Raw genomic sequence first — 22,911 nt, 5'->3', positions numbered from 1 at the left:
ATAATAAGTGAAGGGGGCGGCCAGATTATTGCTCTCTTTTCTTTCAACTTCTCTTCTTCTCCTTCTCTCTTCCTTCTCTCTTCAAGAAACTACTTTCTTTCATATTTTCTAATTCAGCAGATTTCTACTTCTACAAAAGTCATATCAACCAGACTGCCATTAGTGTTATTGTTCCCCTGTTTTGGTATTTCCTATCTAGGCAACTGGATCTCCTTTTCTGCCTCTTCACATACACCCTGGTAAATTTGATCTCCTTTTCTACTTCTGTTACACCTAATTGTACTCACTTGGCATTCTTCTGCTCTTTTCTTATCCCCTTCTTAATCATCTTCAATAAACAGTTCTATGTTAAAAGTGTCAAAGGAATCTTCATTTACACCGTCATTTAGATCTATACCACCAATAATAGAGAGACCTATGAATTCACACATTTCATTGCATTTACAACAAATCCACTTATCATCTTTTTCTTTGTCAAAATTCCTCCTTTGTCTAGAGTATCCAATAGGATGGTCTTTGCAAGGGATTCACAGTTTTTTTCACGGCACCGGAAGAAAGCTCACCTCTTCCTAGCTCTAGTTCCGCTCACCTCCTCTTTCCAAGTTATGACGTGCACCTCATTGGGCTGCATGACTTGTTTAATATAACATCAAACCCTTGTGTGACACAAACAATTTGATTCGAGTTGATTCAAACTGGCTCACTAAAAGTGGCCATACCTTTTTCCTTCTTCTCTATGCCATCTTCCTACCTATTTGACGCATAACTTGGATGTCTATTCAACCCTTCTACTATTTGAGCGGAGGACTTAAATCAGCCCTTTGATTCACATCCAACGGTTGGAGAATTATAGTATCCTTCAATCTCTGTACCTCATCTTTTCAAGTCCCCTCTTTTGTGAAATTTCCAATCACCTTTTGCCTATCTACTCCCTAGCATCCATGTGGCATCAAGCCCTACCACATCATCACTTTCCTCCTCATGCCCCTCTTTCCACCTGATGAGGAAAACGTGTGAAAGTATTCTATTTTGCATGTTTTTTGTAGTGGGATCCCAAATTGTTGTCTTTGGGTAGCTTTGTTGACAGTTTGAGACCAAAGGTATTTTTATCATTTTATAAGTCAGGCTTTTCGTTAGGGGCAGTTGGGTGCATTTCTGTTGGGTTTTGGTCTCTTGAGTCTTTTCGTAACAAAAGTTATATTTTGAGGGCTCATTTGAAGTTAGTTTTGTTCTCAAGGAGTTGCTTGTGAGAAGGAAATATTCTAGGGGCTTACGTGTAAATATTTTAATTGTCTTGTCCTACAAGCCAGTGGTTCTTATAAAAGAGAAGGGGGTTGTTTCTATAGGGGTCTTTTGGTTCTTTCTCTCTTGTTTGAGCTGTAGTTCAGCCCCAGTTAAGGTTTTCAAGTATTGGGAGCTTGGGTTTTGAAGAGTTGACCCATTTTGGCACCTTCCAATCCCTCCATTGCTGCGTATCCACGTGGGAGGCCAACTTGCTGCCATTGTTACTGTAAAGGAACTGTTCCAAGAGGAGTTTTACTTCAGGTTCAGGTCTGAAATCCCTAAAAATCCAACTTATTTTGTTGTTTTCAGCTTGGTATTTCTTGTGCTTATTGTTGTATACTTGAGGTACTGCATGTAATTTGTCTTTCTATCCACATCAAGTGGTATCAGAGCAAGTTCTTTCCTTGGGTTTGCTTCAAAAATCATTCTTCCTTTTGTTTTTCTATATTATCATGGCCGCAAGGGGTGGATGTGATAGGGGTGGTAGAAGACCACAACATATCACTGTAGAGGTTTCCCAAGAGGCTATAAGAGGACTGCAAGAACAGATTTAACATCTTGCTCAACTTGTAGCTCAAAATGCTGATAGGGATGGTGATGTAGCAAATGATTTGGAGCTAGGAAGAAGAAGACAAGCTCCTAGAGTTGATAAACAACTCGCTAACATTATTAGTGAAGAATCAAGTGAAGACATTGAACAACCTGAAGGTGATCAGCATGGAAGGAATAACAACCCACAGTGGGAAGACCGAATAGTGCAAGCTTTACAATCCAATCAAAGGTCATGGTGTTCAACTTCATATTTCCGAGTTTGATGGTGAGTTGGAACCTGAAGAGCTTCTAGACTGGTTGGACAGCTCTGAAAACTATTTTGATTGGAAAGAAATGAATGAAGAAAGAAAAGTGAAGTAACAGCAAAGATGCGTGGGACAGCCTTAGATTGGTGGGAAAATTACCGAAGGGGCAGAAAAAGGAAGGGGAAAAGAAAGGTTAGTTCCTGGGGAAGAATGAAAGAGAAACTGAAATCCCAATTTTTACCACCAGACTAGGAGCAAACTCTTTACCAAAGGGTGCAGAATTTAAGGCAATGGGAAAAGAGTGTGAAGGAGTACACAAAATAGTTTAATAGATTAACTCTTCGGAGTAATACGTCAGAAACTGAACAGCAAAAGCCAAAAATTTAGTAGATAAATCAATGGTTTGAGGTTACCGATACAAGATCAAGTCAGCCTACATTGTCCATACAAGGTAAATAATGCATATCAGCTAGCTCTAAAGGTTGAAGCTCAATTGAGTCGAAGCTCAGGGTGGAGGCCATTTGCTGTCCAAGGTACATCTTCATCAGTAGGTCGAAGTGTTGGGGCTAGTAGGGGTCATGTGATCAACCAAACACAACCTACAGTCCAAGGGACTTCAAATGCAACAAAGAGCAGTCAAGGGCAGCCTACTATTGGATGTTTTAGGTGCATGGAGTTGGGACATTGTTCAAATGAATGTCCTAAGAGAAGGATTGAAGGGCAAACACATCTAGTTGATGAAGTCACTGATGAACAACAAGATGATATAGACCATGTTGAGGATGGGCAAGTGGTTGAAACTACTGAAGCTAATGCTTTAGAGGAAGAAAACTTGGATGGGGATATTGAGGGTGAAGCTCTAGTGATACGACACTCTATGGTTGCACCTCAAGAACCACTACCAGGGGACTAGTTGAGAAAGAATACCTTTAGAACACGTTGTACAACTAGTGTGAAGTTGCATAACCTGATTATTGACTGTGGAAGTAGTAAGAATCTTGTTTCTTAAGAGATGGTGGATAAATTACAGCTCAAGATTGTTCAACACCCCCGACCATATCGTATTCTATGGTCCAACAATGGAAATGAGATAAGAATTTCTTCTAAATGCCTAGTTAATTTTTCTATTGATAATACATTTGAAGAATCAGTATGGTGTGATGTTGTCCCAATGGATGCATGTCATATTCTCTTGGGCTGCCCATGGCAATATGACCGTAAGACCATTCATTATGGGGACAAGAACACATACAGCTTTGTGAAAGACAATAAGAAGATAATTCTTAAACCAATGCAACTTGATTCATTTCCAAAGAAGGAAACAAAGCCAACCACTACTCTCTTCACCTCAAATAAATTGGCTCAAGAAGATGGGAATTTGGACGTTATTTACGTGCTAGTTACAAAAGAAGTTAGCAAAGAAACACCTGTCCCAGAGTTGGTGAAGAAGCTACTTCATGAGTATGCCGATGTGATGCCTGAAGAATTACCCGATGGCCTTCCTCCCCTAAGAGATGTACAACATCATATAGTAATGCCGGCAGCAGCATTGCCTAACCTACCCCACTATAGAATGAGTCCTAAGGAACATGAGGAGCTCCAAAGACAAGTAACAAAGTTGTTGAAGAAGGGGCTGATCCGTGAGAGCTTAAGCCCATGTGTTGTACCAGCTTTGCTCACACCAAATAAAGATGGTACTTGGTAGTTGGCGTATGTGTGTTGACAGTCATGTCATTAACAAGATTACAATTAAATACAGGTTTCCCATACCCTACCTTGACGACATGTTAGACACATTGGTTGGCTCACAAGTCTTCTCAAAGATAGGTCTGAAGAGTGGATACCATCAAATTCGTATCCGAGAGGGGGATGAGTGGAAGACTGCATTCAAGACTAAGGAAGGTCTTTATGAATGGCTGGTTATGCCATTTGGGTTGTCTAATGCTCCTAGCACCTTTATGACGTTCATGAGCCAAGTTTTAAGGCCGTTTATGGGGAAGTTTGTGGTAGTTTATTTTGATGACATACTCATCCACAGCAAAGATCATGACAGCCACTTAAAACACTTGAGAGCAATCCTAGAAGTCTTGCGACAAAACCAGCTATATATAAATTTGAAGAAGTGTAATTTTATGACAGGTCAGTTGGTGTTTTTGGGGTATGTTGTTTCATCCAAGGGGATTGAGGTGGACCAAGAAAAAGTTAAAGTTGTTCAAGTGTGGCCAACACCAAAGACCTTAACTGAAATTCATAGTTTCCATGGGCTAGCAACATTTTATCGTCGGTTTATAAAGAATTTCAGCACTATTGTGGCACCCATTACTGAATGCTTGAAAGGAGGTGAGTTTACTTGGACTCCCGCAACTGAGAAAAGCTTCCAAGAGCTAAAGATGAGGATGACAAAGGCTCTTATTGGCTTTACCTGATATTAACAAGCTCTTTGAAGTTTAATGTGATGCATCCCATGTTGGGATTGGAGCTGTCCTTAGCCAAGAAGATCGTCCAGTTGCTTACTTTAGTGAGAAACTTAATGATGTTAGGAGGTATTCCACTTATGATGTTGAGTTTTATGCCATTGTGCAAGCGCTAAAGTTTTGGAGGCATCCAACAGGAGTTTGTGTTGTATTCAGACCATGAAGCATTGAAGCACCTTAACTCCCAACAGAAGATAAAGGGAAGACATGCTAAATGTGTTGACTTTCTACAAGAATATAATTTTGTTTTGAAGCATAAGGCTGGACAGAAAAACCGGGTAGCTATTGCTCTTAGTAGGAGAATTCACTTGGTGTCAACAATGTCTACTAATGTTGTGGGATTCAGCTCCATCAAAGATCAATACCAAGATGACCCTTATTTTGGCCTTATTTGTAGAAGCTATACAGCAGGTGACAAGGACATTTGAGCCAAGTTTGTGTGGAATGATGGTTACTTATTCATGGGCAATAGGTTATGTATTCCATCAAAATCCTTGAGGGCACTACTCATTGCTGATTTGCATTGCAAGGAACATTTTGGTGACAAGAAGACACTTGAAATGGTCTCCAAAAGGTACTTTCGGCCAAGGCTACAAAAGGATGTGTTCTATTATGTTGATAGATGTCACAAGTGCCAAACATCTAAGGGGCAGCATCAAAATACAGGTTTGTATCTTCCCTTACCCATACCAGAAGCACCATGGACTGATATTACTATGGATTTTGTGTTGGGGTTGCCAAGAACAGCTAGGGGTAATGACTCTATTTTTGTTGTGGTTGGTCGTTTCTCTAAAATGACCCACTTTATTGGTTGCCAAAAGATTTCCTATGTTTCTCATGTAACTAACTTGTTTTTCAAAGAAGTTGTTTGGTTGCATGGATTGCCAAGATCTATTACATCAGATCGTGACACGAGATTCCTTAGCCACTTCTAGAGAACTTTATGGAAGCGTATGGGTACTACCCTACAATATAGAAGTACATTTCACCCACAAATAGATGGACAAATTGAAGTGGTTAACTGAAGCTTAGGCAACTTGTTGAGGAACCTAGTTGGAGACTACTTAAAGCAATGGGATCTTATCCTACCACAAGCTGAATTTGCCTTCAATGATCCAGTTAATAGATCTACAGGGAAGACTCCTTTTGAGGTTGTGCACGGTCGGTCACCTAAAAGTGTTGTTGATCTAGCTCCTATAACAGAGTTGCAGCGAGTGAGTGATGATGCTAAAGCTTTAGCTGAATCCATTCGATAGATTCAAGAGAATGTACGATAGAAGCTGAAAGAAAGCAACCAAAGGTATAAAGAAGCTAAGGATAAGCATCGCCAGATGAAAGAGTTTCATGAGGGCGATCTAGTCATGGTTTATTTGCAGCCTGAGAGGTTTCCCGTTGGGACCAACCATAAGTTGAAACAGAAAAGATTGGTCAATGTTAAGTGCTGAGACGGTTTGGCGACAATGCATATGAAATTGAGCTACCAACTGATTTGCCATTTCACCCATTTTTAATGTAGCAAACCTCTTTGATTAACATGGGGATCTAGAACCAGTAACAAAGGATGGGTGAGGACAAGCACAAAGGTCAGTAGTTCTAATGAGTTTGAACAAGTAAAGCGTGTAGAAGATGTTCGAGTCACCAACACTCGAAATGGGGCCTATTTTAGGCTCTTGGTCAAATGGAAAGGGAAACCATCAATTGAGAACTCCTGGATTAGTGAAGAGGAGTTTATGAAGTTAAAACATGTGCAAGGCTACTAAAATTGCTGCTCGCATGGGGTCGAGCTCCTTTTAACCCGGTGGGAATGATGAGGCAAAAAAAAAAGTGTGAATGTATTCTGTTTTGCATGTTTTTTGTAGTGGGGTCCCAAATTGTTGTCTTTGGGTAGCTTTGTTGACAGTTTGGGACTAGGGGTATTTTCGTCATTTTATAAGTCAGGTTTTTGGTCAGGAGAAATTGGGTGCATTTCTGTAGGGTTTTGGTCTCTTGGGTCTTTTTGTAACAAAAGTTATCTTTTGAAGGCTCATTTGAAGTTAGTTTTGTTCTTAAGGAGTTGCTTGTGAGAGGAAAATATTCTAGGGGCTTGTGTGTAAATATTTTAACTGGCTTGTCTAACAAGCCAGTGGGTCTTATAAAAGAGAAGGGGGTTGTTTCTATAAGGGTCTTTTGGTTCTTTCTCTCTTGTTTGAGTTGTAACTCAGCCCCAGCTAGGGTTTTCAAGTATTGGGAGCTCGGGTTCTGAGTCGACCCATTTTGGCACCTTCCAATCCCTCCATTGTTGCGTGTCCGCACAGGAGGCCAGCTTGCTGCCATTGTTACTGTAGCAGAACTGTTCCAGGAGTTTTACTTCAAGTTCAGGTCTGAAATCCCTAAAAATTCAACTTATTTTGTTGTTTTCAGCTTGGTATTTCTTGTGCTTATTGCTGTATACTTGAGGTACTGCATGTAATTTGTCTTTCTGTCCACATCACCACCATTGCAATTTAAGAAAGGGATGAAACAATCCACACCTAGAAAACTCAACTGCCAAAGTGGAGCTCAACCATTAGGGGAATCATTTCTGATTTCAAACTTGCTACTTGAACATGTGCCAAATAAAGGCTACTTCTTCATAGCTCACAACCACACCACCACACAAGGAAGCTATTTTTATAAGCAAATTTTCTTACCATAAATGAAAGGGCAGACCAAACATTCTCAAGTTTACCACCCCCTCCATGTCTTGATTTCAAGTTGCATGATAGACTCCGCCTTTCTACAAGAGTGGAAGCTTTTGCTTGGCTGGTTTCTCTAGATAGCATCCTAACACAAGATCATATCAAGAGAAAAGGCCTCCAACTAGCCAGTAGATGTGCTCATTGAGACTTGAGAGTCAAAGGAAGAGGATGTTCTTCACATTTGTTACGTACGTAAGTTTTCATCTTTTGTTTGACGCTTCTTCTTCCATCTCTTTGATAAAGTCATCTGATCTCCAAGATCACCTAGAGTAACCTTGTGCACTGGCCTACTTTGCAAGGAAGTAAAAATGCTAAAATCGTCTGGAGCTGTATTCCTTTTGCTGTTTGTTGGGAACTATGGAAAGAAAGGAATAGAAGGGCCTTTGAAGGAAAAGCTTGTGATAGGTTGGAGATATGTTCAAAGATTGGCTCAAAGCTTATTGATTGGGTATTAATACTATCAGAATTCATAGATGTATCAAGAGACTCTTTGAAGCAAAATTTTGTGAAAAAAAAAAAAAAAAATTGAATGGGGTGGGATCTCTGGTTAGCATGTCTGTATTGTTGTAATAGTTGGAGAGAGCTGTTTTTTATTTCGAGTTATTGGTGATCTCTCTTCACCTTCTTGTATTTCTTGATGTACTCTTTTTTCTTTAGAGAACTTTCTTTTTTATTTACTACCAAAAAAAATATGGATTCCACCCTTCTACTAATGGCAATCCTTCCTTTGTTAATGTTGTCTTTAAAAACCTTTGCTTCGTCTTCTCCGTCTTGCTTGTCAGCTGCAGGTTGTGGCCACCTACTTCTAGGATTTTTCACCACTCGATTCCATTTTCTTCCTTTGTTCCTGGTGCACCTCTAATTCTGTACCCCTCCATTCTTCTTCAGTTCTCCACCATAAACCAGAAACTCTTAATTCACAATTTCACATTGGACACCAGCACCCACCCTGTAGCTCTCCTCCGTTCCAGGAAGCAAACATGCTTTTTTTTTTTTATCAGTAAAAGTGATTTTATTAAGAAAATGATATGAGAAAGCAGACATGCTTCTTCTTCCCTCCAAAGCTTTCAGTTAATCCTACAAATCTCCTTTTACTACTCTTTTCTGTCTACCATGTATTTTCTGTCTTCATTCACCACATTCTTCCATTCACAGGAGTATTGGGTATATTGCACTCCTTCCAATATTCCTTGAAATCACAAAGCCATATTTCCGACTAGAATCACCATTGCTTTCTTCAGTTTCCAAATCTTCAGAGTTATCCCTCTTGTACAGATCTCCTTGAACACATGTTTTTACTTCAAACTTAAGGTTCTTCCTCCATCTGGTCACTGGTAGAAATCCATGCTCCTCCATCTTTCTTCTGAGTGTCATGTATGTTCAACTTAGTTTAATCAGTCTGAAAGCATGCATAAGAAGCTATTTCTAATTTTTTGTGGATATACTGGACTCAAGCACAAAAATAATTTCCGTGGAAGAGCGTGAATATATTGATTTTGCTAGCAGGTTTTGCCTATGAACATAAAATGCTCTCATGTTCATATCAATAATGAAGCACGTGACAGATCTGAAATATCTGAAACAATCTATATATGTTTCACAATGAATTCAGAGTATACATACACATTGCTCCAACGTAATCAGATAAAAATTTAACCAAAACCTAATAAAGTTATAGGAAAGAGTAAAATAAAACCTTAATAGTGTTAAGGTCCATAATGTCAAACTTCGCCTTTTTCTGGATGACTTTCCTCATATATTGGATTGCTAATTTCACCTAGAACAACACAAAAGGGAAAAAGTAGTTATCATGGTCAAAAGAATGGTCTTAATGTTAAAGTTTTAAGGGTACTTCATATATATAGATCAACAACAAGCTTAATATATCAATGGAGCAAAAGTCCATAATCCTAAACTAACAAAAGAATTGTTTTGGGCTCAGTTGTGATTCTTCAACAAGCTTAATATATCAATGGAGCAAAAGTAAATAATCCTAAACTAACAAAAGAATTGTTTTGGGCTCAGTTGTGATTCTTGCTTTTCTTTCCTAGTTTACTTGTAAGATTCAAGGAGGGGCTGCAGCTCGCGCCTCTCCCTGGGATGTTGTATGAACTCACTCTAAATCTGCTTCTGAATTAATAAATTTATTATCATTCATAAAAAAAAATAATCCTAAAATCATTTTTCTATACATATTAGATTTTTAGTATATCTATTTTTAAATTTTTGACAAGTTTGTAAAAAACATAAATAATCTCATTGTTTACAATACAGTTCACGATTTTATTGAGTTCAACATTCTCTACAATTTATGATATGATTATGATTTTCAATATTGAATACATTTACCTATTCTCTCATAAAATTTATAGTTGTTGACAAAGTGAACATATACATTTTCTGTTTCTTCTTTTTTGGTGATAAAGGATGGGGGTACTTTTTTTTTCGCTTGAGAGAGGTAGATATATCAATGTATTAATGTGAAGGCAAAAAGTGAAAACATATTGGGAAGTAGACAAGTGCACAACACACAGCATAGACAAACATCCCTTCCCACACCAAAAATTAATTATGGGGAACATCTGAAAGTATATACATATACATGTATGCCATACGACTGGAATTGGTTGAAATGATCCAAATGCAGCAAAACCAGATTTTTCACTAGCCCTATAACTCCAAGATTTGTATGATCCCAAGCAGGCAGACCTTCTGCCTATTGCCACCTGTCTTCAAGGCCCTTCTCCACCCTAAAAGAAACTACCCTATTTTACACGGATAATTGTACATGCTTAGCATACTGCTATTGGACACAATACCCACCTCATACAACACCATATATTGCATAGACACTTCAAGATATACTCTGAGTTATTTGTATATGTTGGAAATTTAATTAAATTTAGCAAGACATGAGCCTTGAGAAATAATATTTAACTTCAAAAACTAGATACAAAGGCATGATATAAACATATTATATAGGATACCTGTCCCGGTACACTTGTCTGGGATTTTAGGAAATGGGGAGTTCTATACCATTTCCCATATGTGTGTCTGTATCAGTATCCATGTCCAGGTATCAGCTCCATCCACTTACCCCCTTGGTTGATCCAGTTAGTTCCTTAGTCCCTACCTATCCAACTATTTCTTATATTTGACACGGAAATAATACTGGTATAAGTTTGAAATGCAGTCTGCATATGGAAAGCAAGCAGTTTTACATGTTTACGGAAGAAAATAAATCCTGGATAGCAAAGAAGAAAGGGGTTGCCTTACAAAAGAGGATAAGGAACAAAGATGGAAATTGCGCAAACAGTTAGAGGACTATCTTCTTCAAGAGGAAATAAGTTGGAGGCAAAAGTCAAGATGCAATTGGCTGAAAGAGGGGGATAGGAATACCAAGTTTTTTCATGTTGTGGCAAGTGGAAGACGGAGAAAAAAAATTATCTCAAGTCTGAAGATTGAAGGGGTAACAATTTCCAATCAAAGAGAGATTGCAAGGGCATTTGCAGATCATTTTAGGTCTATATTTAGAAGAACCTTAAACACTAGGGTGTGGATTGAGGGGTTGGAATGGCCAACATTGAAGCTAGAAGACAGGGAGTGGCTGGAAAGGAAATTTGACTTGGAAGAGATAAAGGAGGTGGTGTTTTCTATGGATAGATCAAAGGCACCAGGCCCAGATGGTTTTACGATGGTTTTTTATTAGAATTGTTGGGAGATGTTAAAAGATGATCTAAGGCTGGTATTTGATGAATTCCAATACTAGAGGAGTGATTAACCATGGGTTAAATTCCACATTCATTGCCTTGGTACCCAAGAAAAGAAATACAAACCATCCGAAGGACTATAGGCCGATCAACCTAGTTAACAGCCTCTATAAGATCATCACTAAGGTGTTGTCCTTTAGAATTAGAAAGGTGCTCCCAACAATCATAGCAAACAACCAAGGAGCTTTTGTGAAGGGGAGGCAGATAACAGATCAGATACTTATAGCAAATGAGAGCTTGGAGGATTTCAAGAGATCCAAGAAAAAAGGGGTGGCTTGCAAATTGGATTTGGAAAAAGCTTATGACTTGGTTGATTGGTCTTTCCTATTGGAGGTGATGATCAATTTTGGGTTTGGAGATAATTGGTGAAAGTGGATAGTGGGTTGCATTAGGAATTGCCATTACTCCATCTTGGTGAATGGGACAGTGGTGAATTTCTTTCCAGCTTTGAGAGGGATTAGACATGGAGACCCCCTCTCCCCTTTTTTATTTACTTTGGTTGCAGAAGTGTTGGGGAGACTAATTTCCAGAGCATACTCCAGGGATTTAATAAGAGGATGGAGAGTTGGAAGGGAGAACATACCACTCACATAGTTGCAATTTGCAAATGACACAATACTCTTTTGTGAAGGAGGTAATATCGATAGGATCAGAAACCTGAAGTTCACTATACAACTCTTTGAGCAAATGTCAAACCTCAAAGTGAATTTTGAGAAAAGTTGTATAGTTGGAGTTAACATGGGGGAGGGGGAGATATTTGAGTGTGCAGTAGCTAATTGGCCCTTTAACTACCTTGGTTTGCCATTGGGAGATAATCCCCAAAAGGGTGAGTTTTGGGCTCCGGTTGTGGAGAGGTTTGAAAAGAGGCTTGCCAATTGAAAGAAAAATTATTTGTCTCTTGGAGGGAGAATCACTCTAACTAGGCCTACCTTAGCTAACCTTCCTATCTATTTTTTGTCAATCTTTAAGATTTTGGCTAGAGTGGCTAGCAAGCTAGAAAAACTAATGAGAGATTTTCTCTGGGAGTCGGGGGAGGAGAAGGACCATAGGGTTAAGTGGGAGGTGGTGTGTAGGAGTAAGGAGGAGGGAGGCCTAGGTATTGGGAACATAAGGAATAGGAACTTGGCACTATTAGGGAAATGGCTGTGGAGATTCTCATTAGAGAAAGAAAAAGTTTGGGTTAAGATAGTGGGTAGTATTCATGGGGTTGCAGACAATGGATGGGACTCTAGGATTCTGGCAAGGACTACAAGAGCATCTCCCTGGAAAGCCATTCAATCTATTTTTCCCTTATTCTCTCCCTAGATCAAGTATGATTTGCACTCAAGCAACCTCATTAAATTTTGGGAACATGTTTGGGTTGGGGATACTTCTTTAAAAGACAATTTCCGACTCTTTTTGCTATCTCTACCCTTAAAAATGAATCGGTCTCCTTCCTCATACCTTCCAACTCAACTTCTGGGTTCAGTTGGAACTTAGGTTTGAGAAGAGACATCAGGGACACAGAGTTAGGCTGTACTTTATCCTTGTTATCCATCCTTGAAGGGGTCTTCCTAAAGCGAACAAAGGCAGACAGTAGAATTTGGACACTCACTCCCTCGGGTTCCTTCACCTGTGTCTCTTTCTTTAAAGCCCTAATATAACCTTCTTCTGTTGGACTGTCCTTTCTTGTTAAAGAGGTGTGGTGTCAACCTATACCTCCAAAGGTTGGGAGTTTTTTGTTGGGAAGCCTTTCTGGAAAGAGTTAATATAGGTAATTTACTTCAAAGAAAAAGACCTAATAGCTATTTGTCTCTTCACTGGTGTATCCTCTGTAAATCTGATAGTGAGTCTAGATACCATTTACCAATTTCCCGTCAGTTTGCTAAAGTTATTTGGGAATGGCTTACTTCTCTGGGTGCAAGTGGACTCTCTCCTTGAATGTGCAAAGCTTATTCACTTCCATGCCTAACTAGTCAACAAAAAGGGCTAAGACTCTGTGGAGATGTGTTAGGGCTGCAGTTTGTTGGACTGTTTAGGAGGAGAGAAATTCACAGATTTTTTTCAGATAAGGAAAGAAACTTGGAAGTAATTTTGGAGGTTATTCATATTAGGGTGATACAATTGGTTGAAAACTTTGGACTTGTTTGCAGATTTCTCAATTGATGAGTTGATAAGGAAATGGAAGAAGATTGCAGAATCAGCTTCAGCTAAAAAGGCTTCAAGTTCCTACTAGACCCCTCCACCTCATGGTTTTACTAAACTGAATTTCGATGGCAGTAGTATGGGCAATCCAGGGCCATCCGGAATAGGGGGAGTGATAAGAGATGAAAAGGGGAATCTGTTAGCAATGCATTCTGGTCCAGTTGGGGTGGGACATTATTTGAGGGCTGAGATACTAGCAGCCCTTGAAGGGGTAAGGGTCAAGGACATGAATATTAATAAATTGATCATAGAAGGAGATTTTGAAATTGTGGTGAACTGGCTAAAAGAGGACAACTCTAGGCTCTGGAATTACAGCAATGAAAAGATGAAATTTAAGTGGCTGACTAAGGACATTAAAATTCAATGTACATGGGCAAAGAGAAGTGCACATCCATTGGCAGATGGTCTAGCTAGACAAGGGGTGAACAGAAACTCTATGTTTTGAGCTGTGCTGTAATTGCTTTTCATTTTGGGTGTACATTGGTTGTATTCGAAAGTTAAGATTGTTTAGCTCCTTTGCTTTGTAATTTTCAATACTTTAATAAAATTCACTGTTTTTTTTTATGAATGAATATAATTTATTAAAACAGAAATATGAGGCAATACAGTAGACCTAAGAGGAGGCACGAGTTGTTACCTCTTCTAACAAATATTACATCAAACTAAAGCAGAATTGACCAGAATTAACCAGAACTAAAATTACAAAGCAGCCCAAAATAAATGTTCTCTTGAGGCCCCTTGCTTAGCTAACCCATCCACTAAGGTTAATAAAATTCACTGTTATTGATCAAAAAAAAATGTTTACTGAAGAAAATAGATAAAAATATAAAAACTTTTACAGATAAAATAAATAAATGAAGTTGCTATTACAATATATATCATTCAAAAGCTTCTCGAAGATAATATTTACTTACAGTAAACTTGGGCAGACGGAATTTGTAAGTATCCACTAGTTCCATCATCAGGTCAACCAAATCAGAAAATGGGCTGTCAAGGACCATTCCTGCGATGGATGGATCCTCAGCTCCATACATTAAGCTGTGAGTGACAACATACAAGATTAAAAGTTAAAAAAAAAGAAGAAACACCCAGCATACTACTAGAAGCTGAAATGGATGTAACAGGCATGTATATATACATATACGCATATACATGTATATTTGTGCATATGTATGTATTTATGAATCTAGGAGATAGAGAAAGGAAATTAACAAAACACGAAAAGTTGTACATGTTTACAGTTAAAGAAGAATCTTAATAGATAAACCTTGGTATGGCAGTATTTACATCATAAGATAATTTAATATAATAAAAAATGAAACAGGGAAGTAGACACTTAAAGATATTATTTATATAAATAAAAATATAGAAATGTCAGTGACAAAGATATACAAGAGTATGACTTTCCTGAGGTGGATACTTGCTAATCATGCATTCTATTGATAATGCATGAGCAATCCTATTCCTTCTTCATTGACGCATGTAAAAAGTAGTTTCTGTAATTGGTTTACAAGAAAAACCATCTACCTCTCCCAGTTGGCGTCCAAGAAAGAAAAAGGATAGGTACACATTTGAAGGTGTCTCAATCTTTTGACAGCCCTAAATATTCAAATTTATATGCATTACTATGTGAAGTTTATGTAATTACAAAGAGGCACCAAAGGGAGGCAAATAACAGTAAAGTCCCTATTTAGGAACTGACTAGTAAATACAGTTACACTACAAGGTATCAACCCACATTTGGTTCATAGCAACAACCATGGACTTGCAATGTCCAAAAACTGATTTTCTCCCCTACAAGGATGTAGCCTCTTTTGAGAGGTTACATCCTTGTAGAGATTGACGATTTGAATATGGAACTCAACCTATTATTGACTTAATTGACATATTGGATAGAGATTGAAGATGTGAATAACAAGGTTTTGGAGACAGAGTAACGCAGAAGACTTTAGTTTGCAAACACTGTTCAGCCTTGGGTTAGTGGGCAAACTCCGGGACTGAAATGTGTCTTTGTGAAATAATATTGAAGATTGAAAGATCATTGGTGGGTTTCATCCCAAAGATCAAACCTAGAAAGGGAAGAATAATGAAACACAAAACAGAAGAATACTTTATTTCTCATCAAGATCTAACCTCTATGCCCAGCCTTGACATCTTTTTATAGGCTCCTTACCTACTAAGTAGAGCAGCACCAACAGAAAAAGAAACTAGGAAAAATGCATAGAAAAAGGTCATTACACAATATCAACCCCGGCTATCTGGGGTTTTGGGAGGGGTAGACTTGATAAAGTTCTAAGGCCAATCTTCGACTCAAACCTCACTTTCATGCTTGTCGGCCCAAGATTTTACCATTACATGGAGCAATGGCCCCCCAAAAGGCCAATCTTTGGGGGTGGGGGGGGCACCCTTTGGCTTTCTTACATTAAGTGGTTATTCTCAGACTTGAACCTATCTTCTCATGCTTGTCAGCCCAAGATTTTACCATTATACCAAGCAATTGGCTCCTATAGGAACTGCCTAGAAAGGAGAAACTAAAAAACAGAAGTTCAAAAATTAGAAACCCGAAAAAGGAAATTAGAAAATAGGCACCTAGTAAATAAGAAACCTAGAAAATAGATACCGAACAAAAATAGTAGTTGATTCTAATTATTAGTTTCCTAAACAAAATAGAAAACTAATCATTATAGACCTTCTAGAAAAAACAAGGAAACTCACTAATGAAAACTGGCTTTAAAACATAAAAATAGAAACCAACAATTTAAAAACTGTCAATTTGCATATCCGGGTGCATAATTGGTTCCTCCTTTTATATGTTTTAGTAACTTTGAGATGCTGTAGTCTCTCCAGAAATTGATCTCCTGCATCTTCTATTGCTGTAGAAGGTTGAAATCAGGGGGGAGGAGGTTGGAGATGATGTTGTATCAGTTGATCAAGCATTTAAGGTAGACAAGAAAGTTTTTCTTGATAGAGCAATTGACAAAGAAATCGAGGTAGGAAAGAAATTATGGTTGTTATTCTTAGAAGGTGAAGATTGTGCCAGAAAAGTGACAATGGAACTAGAAAGGAGAAACTAAAGAGCCTAAAATCTGGCTACTACAAAGTCCATCAAGTAAGTTGGAGAGAAATTTCACATGAGGATGGATTGGAAAGAGGGTGGAACTTTTTGAGGAGAAAAGGGGATCAAGAGGATCAAAATTTCGCAACCAGCCCATATCGGCAGGGTACCAATATGTTGTTTTCAAGATTTTTTTAAAAAGCGTTTGTTTTAAACATTTATATATTATTTTCATCCCTCCTTTAAATTTTGAAGGAAAAAAAAAAAAAAAAACCATACATACATACATATATACAAGGCAGAAGGTTCAAAGTACTGATACACCCCTTCCGCTGTATCAGGGTGTATCGATATTTTGAAGCGGGATTAATTCGAATTTATAATGGTGGGATATGACATTAGAAGTGCAGAATTAGATTTGCAAGATGGGATTGGATTTTCGTTTGGATTGGAAACTTTTAGGGTTTGATTGGTATTTAGAGGGAAATTTGTGCTTCATGTCTGAGAATTAGCATTTTCTTGTGATGGGAACTTTTTTTTTTTTTTTGAAAGTTTTGTGATGGGATTTTTGGTGGTAGGGGAAGAGGAAACAAAGGTTTTTCTTGCACTTTCTATAGGTTTCTTTTGGACATTATTAGGTCTGAGAAGGCGTATTGATAGGTTTGTGAGGTGGAGTACTGTTTACTGGACTTTCTCTCAATGATGCCTCATCACCTGAGGTTTTATCTTGCTAGTTAACCTTTTTTTTTATCAGCAACACAAAAATTGATGTGAACTAAAAGACACTACATTCTAAATTTTTTTGCATGCATGGGTGATGAATGGCAAGCAAAAAACCTGGTTACAGCACCCATCGAACGACCCCACAGACCAATACAAGATACATTCCCTTCTGAACGCAAATAATTGACCACAGCCTTCAGATCATCCTTCTGGAAAATATGTCAGATTACATTAAAAAATAAGGGAAGGAGATCATTAAATTATCTATTTACAGTAGAGAGAAATAATGAGTAGTTGTTTGGAAAAAAAAAATCATGTTTTAAAATGGGGATAGATTGGAAAGAGGGTGGAACTTAGCACGCACTTCATTCCATCCCAGAGTGACATGCTCTCCTTCTGAGAGTCCAGATCCTGAAAAGTCAAGGGTGAAAACTGTAATACATGAGGGAAGCAAAATTATAGCAGCTTCACTGGCATCTGCTCTGCAACCACTGAGAAAAAGCAACATATGCTGCAAGTCAGTAAACAAATTTAGCATAGGAGGCTGACATTTGTTTAGATGATAAGCGGCTTAGGATCCATGAGAGATGCAACTTAATAGAGGAAAAGAAAGGAAAACTATAAGTAGATTTTAAATATTGATATAATTAAAGAACATGTAGCTTTAGAAGTTCTTTTCAAATGGTGAGGACCATATATTTCCAAAGACTAACCCTTAGATCTAACGAAAAGATGACCAAAATACACCATTTATGAATGCAAGACTCTGGGGACATCTTGAATACACATTGTTTTGATTTACAACTATGCCACATAGTGGATACTACAAGGTACTTCTCAGGACCCTAAAGACTAGACGTGGTGCAATCAGGTGATAGTCCAGAATGCTTTTCTATATAAAGGGTTATCAGGATTCAGCACCTTTTTTCCCATTGCTCTTGGATCTTTTCCCCTCTACTGAGATGCTTTCACCATCATATACTCATTTTTCAGTAAAGCTTTTGTTTATCAATTACAACAAGAAGTATAGAAAGCCCTTCAGCTCCAATAAAAAGGATCAAGGGCTGCACAGGCCCCTAGTCAAGAAAAGGGGCCATTATGTAAAAAATAGAAAAATACCAAAGAGATGCTGAAAGTGGCAGCACAATCCCAGTACAAGTCATTCCTCTTGATGTAAGATAAGAAGGTCCTGCACGAAAATAAGGATAAACAGATTTTGCACCTTTAATCAAGGAACCACTCAACTTAGCCAAGCCTTGTACTTGATTTTTGAGAAAACACTCAACACAATTCCCAGCAATACAAGCTGAAGAAGATAAATAAAATGGACAACATTTTAATGTGTTACATGGGGAACTAAAATGACTTTAATACAACATAAGAACCCTTCTCATCCTATCTCACTCATTACAAAACCCAATATTCACTGAGCTTTCCCTTTTTGATGCTAAACAAAAAAATATATATTATTAAAATGAAAATGATTACAATCTACATCAAGTAGAGAAAAATAGACAAAATAACAACCCCAACAATACAATAGACAAATAAAACACTAAAAAGTCCCATCTTCAGCAATTTCTAGCACTTATCAAAGATCAACCCCAAATGAAGATCAAGATACATCTTGAAATTCAGGATGTACCAATAGCTAGTCCAGAATATGAGAATCAATATCAGCTAACATCCACTGACTTGACCCACCTAGGAAGCATTTTAACAGAAGATGAATAGTCACTCTTTCGCTGGACTTACAGTTTCAAGCCTGCTGGGACGAACCCATTAAATCTGGGAGTGGTTGATACGGGCCTGACAGTGATGAGTGATCTCTCCTCATCAATGATGACAAAATCTCCATGGCCCATTAAAACTATCTGTCCCCACCTATCAGATAACAATATAATAGCCTCTCATGGCTTGTAGACCTATTCTTCACTATCTAAAGCCTTGCGCTCTACATCAAACTCCCAGAGAAATCCTTGTAAATCCTTGGGGCTTAGACCTGTCCCTCTAATGATTAGGGCCTAGGGAAACTTTCCATTGCAAACTTAATACTTGTGAGATGGTTCAAAGGAGGAGACTTTCCTGCTGCCTTTCACCTTATGTGTGTTTGCTCTGTTCTGAATGTGAGGAATCAGCTTATCATCTACAAATTAAGCATTTATGAGGTGAAAGACAGAAATTTGGCGTTCTCTTTTAAAGCACCCCACAAGTGTGAATTTGTTGATGAAGTACCAGATTCTCTCCTCATAGACAGTCTATTCAGCAAGACCTCCCCTTGCTCTCCTATAGACAAATGAAGCTTAACTATGATAGCTATTTTTATGTAAACTGGGCCCACCCAAAGTGAAGGGAGCTTATAGGAGCAGGAGTGAGGAGGTGATTGTGGCTTTCTTAGTTCCTATTTACAATGGGGAGTCCATATAGTAGAGACTATGGCACTTCTACAGGGGCATAGACTGGGCTCTGATTGGGTTTGCACAGAGTTGATATTGAGGGTGACTCTCCAGTTGTCATAGGTTGCATACTTGTGTTGTCTAATGCTCCATTACATTTACTGTATTTAATTAGGATGGGCCTTGGCACAACAATTGGGTTGCCCCATTGTGACCTGGGTGACCAGGGTTCAAATCTTGGAGAAACAGCCTCTCTGTGTATCTGCAGGGGTAAGGCTGTGTACAAGTGTCCCTCCCAGACTCCACATTGACGGAAGCCTCGTGCATTAGGCCACCCTTCAATTAGGGAGGCCAAAACTTTGGCATCCAGAATAAAGAGCTGGTTTTAAATGGATTCCTAGGTTGATGAACCCCCACAACAATAGTCTAACCAGAGGAGTCAGAAAGAATACATTGCACTTATTTCTTGTTTCTATTTTTATTTGGTTGGGGGCACTAACCCGGATTAGTTGTTCCATCATATTGCATTTTTGTTATTGATGATGTGTGTATTGGATTCTATGCCTTTACCTTCCTTTCCCACAGTCTATTGAGGATCAGGAATAGGGATGCAACTGTGCAAGTCAGGTGCCCAATTTGAAGAATTTATGCTGGGTTGGGTCAAGGCCCTCAGGCCAGATCCCTTCAAATTTTAAAAATGCTCAACTGCATAAATTACATTCCTAATTAGAAAGTATACTTTTATCTTACCCCTCCATTGGCAGACTCTTTTGATCTTGTTACTTATCAAAAAAAATGATATCCATTTCAGGGGAGCACAGTGTGGGTCCAAATGCTATGCAAAGTAAACAGAGAGGGTTCCCATTTCACATAGCACCAGACAATGCCAAGCTGGGAAGAAAAACAAAATGCAGGAATAAGTGATCAGAAGATTCCTTTTTCCAACTTGCACCATGAGCATAAATGAGAAGATAGGATCTTGTAACCTTCGTGTTTTCTCTAGAGCAAATCACATGCATTCACTTTCCCAAGCAAAACAATCCCTAAAAATACTTTCAAATTAGGAGGATCCTAACAAGACAAATCATTTTTTTTCCTAAATAGTGGGATCCAGTTTATACTTCATAGTTCCTAGTTTCCTACTAATCTAGCATATAGACAAATGGGAGAAAATCTATACATTTAAATATTACCATTTGGCCTAACCAACATGGACCTCAGATTTGTATATGTTATATGGTAAACTCATTGTTTAAATGTTCTAAATGTACATGGTAAAACATCTAATGCCAGCATGAAAGGCCTTAAAACATATGATACATCATTCTACTGACCTATTTCCATGGCAGTATATCACACATGGAAGCGCCTTTCCTTCAGGAATAACATCAGGCACATAATGGCTACACTGAAGAACATTTCCCCGACTGTTAGTAACCTGCAGCATTTTAAAATCCATCTAGTGTAAGATAGGTTCACTTGAAACCTTTAAGTACACACATACACACACACACACACACACACACACACAGAAGGTTCAACATACGACTAAGGTATGGATAAGGATATTCAATAAAGTCAGCTTGATACATTGACTATCATAGTTTTGGGTAAAACTAATCTAAATAGCTTTGCATATAAAGAGCTTTTTTCAACTAAAGACAGGTTCCTAGAAATTGTAACAAGGTCTTACTGTCCACTGGATTTTTCACGTCCCTTTTTTCTATTTTTATTGTTAGCAATTGAAGCATTATTAATTTTGATAAAAGAATGGTATGAATACAATCCTTTACTCATATCTTTACTTAGATAGCATTTTCCTCTAATTTCTCTTGCCCTTCAGCATGAAGTCAACATTCTTCCACAACCCCCAACTGTTGAACCCATCAGAAATAGATACTAAAAAAAATCCCAAGGAACAATTCAATCATCAACTCAGGCCATGTTTGGTTCATTTTCCGTAGCCTCATTCTTTTAATTCTTTCTGATTCTGGAAAAGAATGGGCAAGAATGAATGAGATACAGGTATTTGGATATTCATTTCTTGCCACAGAACTCATTCTTCCCAGAATGAAATTTGGGCTTCGGCAAAAATTTGTGGCACAAAAATTTTTCGTGCCCTACCAATTCTTCTTTTTTTTTTTTTTGTTCAAGCTCGAGTAGCTCGAGTCCTCTCGACTTTCACTGAACCCTCGCTCTCTGTACAAGGGCCTCGCTCCTCTCTCTCTCTCTGTAGAAGGTAAATCCTCACCCATCTCTCTCTGTACGAGAGGTAAACCCTCGTCCCTCTCTCTCTCTGTACGAGGTAAACCACAGTCATGACTCTGTGGCTTTTATATATTTCTTTTTTTTCTTTTCATTTATCTATTTATTTCTGTCTTCTGAAACAAACTCCATGTTAACTAGAAAAAAAGAATGGTGGTCAATGATTCTCCTTATTGTGGGTCCCTAGTTTACATGAATATTAAGTTTATGCTTGGTCTTTTATATACATTTAGGTCTTTTTTTTTATCAGTATATACATTTAGGTCTTCCTGCCACAAGCTGATGATCACCATGGGTAATGGCACTGATCTGTCTAAGTCTAACCCACTCTCGTTAACTTAAGCTAGCTAGGTAGCTTACTAGGTTGGTAGATAAAAAGAAATCCAAAAGTTAACCATTTTAATAATTCTGAAGTGCATTTCAAATCATTTCTACAGGGAATTGAAGAGAAGACAAAGAAGTTCAATTCTCACGTCAAACCACTCGCAATGAAATTCAATAAGAGAAGTTCGAGTGACACAACAGGTTAAAATTAGAGACCTTAGGATAAGTTTGAAGTGTGCACTATTGGTTCATGATGGATGGGTGCAACAAAAGATGCCGAATGTGTAACACCCAATGCTTGTTATAAAGGTGACCCACTAAGTTGAGGATACTAATAATTGCCCCTTAGTTGGCATATTTGCGCTTATGGGATCATCCCATGCTCAATTGTACTATTGTTGACTGATATGGAAATGGAATTTTGGTGCAAATGGGCCTGCTCTGAATATGCCAAAGCCAAATGATTTTTTTCAAATTTAATCTTGTTTTTAAGAGGTTGAATGATGGGGTTTGGTTATCTTTCATATCTTTGCTACTGCAATTAGGTCAGAGTTAGGTTTGGGTAGGAAAATTCCAACCAGATTCAGTCCAGTCATCAACTAGTATCCATCGTCGTCAGTCTAATCCCTAAGCAGGGTTTTTGGATAAATCAGATGGGTCAACAGAAAATGGCAAAATTAAGCCAAACTAATCATTTATCAACTGGTTTCATACTGACCCATTGGAAGGACCCAGTTGACATATAAAAAAGGAGTCCATTTTTTATAAAAAAAAAACAATAAGATAATTAATACCTTCAAGTTTAAAGCCCAAATTTAGGCTTCGTGCTTAGGACTTAAAACTTTAAAAGTGTTTTAGCTTTTAGATGGCTATTTTCTTCAGTTTGAAAAGTAAATTTCACAGGAAATAATTCAGAAACTCC

The 22,911-nt window shown here is 38.1% G+C and overlaps 1 protein-coding gene across 3 annotated transcripts in view; it reads right to left on the bottom strand.

The window, feature by feature from the left end:
- The window catches only part of LOC148861759 (uncharacterized), a 55,268-nt gene that overhangs the window by 25,984 nt on the left and 6,373 nt on the right, over positions 1 to 22,911 (bottom strand). The window contains exons 3-8 of one of the 3 annotated variants that reach the window (XM_088985501.1): positions 20,735 to 20,838; positions 18,124 to 18,193; positions 17,369 to 17,495; positions 17,119 to 17,213; positions 14,141 to 14,264; positions 8,969 to 9,049 (exon numbers count right to left, since the gene is read on the bottom strand). In XM_088985501.1, coding sequence (XP_088841627.1) covers positions 8,969 to 9,049; positions 14,141 to 14,264; positions 17,119 to 17,213; positions 17,369 to 17,495; positions 18,124 to 18,193; positions 20,735 to 20,744 — 507 coding nt within the window. In that variant the 5' untranslated portion in view covers positions 20,745 to 20,838. The remainder of the gene's footprint in view (positions 1 to 8,968; positions 9,050 to 14,140; positions 14,265 to 17,118; positions 17,214 to 17,368; positions 17,496 to 18,123; positions 18,194 to 20,734; positions 20,839 to 22,911) is intronic. The other 2 variants (XM_088985500.1, XM_088985503.1) reach the window with 2 other exon arrangements.

Source organism: Nelumbo lutea, chromosome 4, assembly GCF_056320005.1.
Source record: "Nelumbo lutea isolate HS-2025 chromosome 4, American lotus-T2T, whole genome shotgun sequence".
Lineage (NCBI taxonomy): Eukaryota > Viridiplantae > Streptophyta > Magnoliopsida > Proteales > Nelumbonaceae > Nelumbo > Nelumbo lutea.
This window is presented reverse-complemented; position numbering and strand designations above follow the sequence as displayed.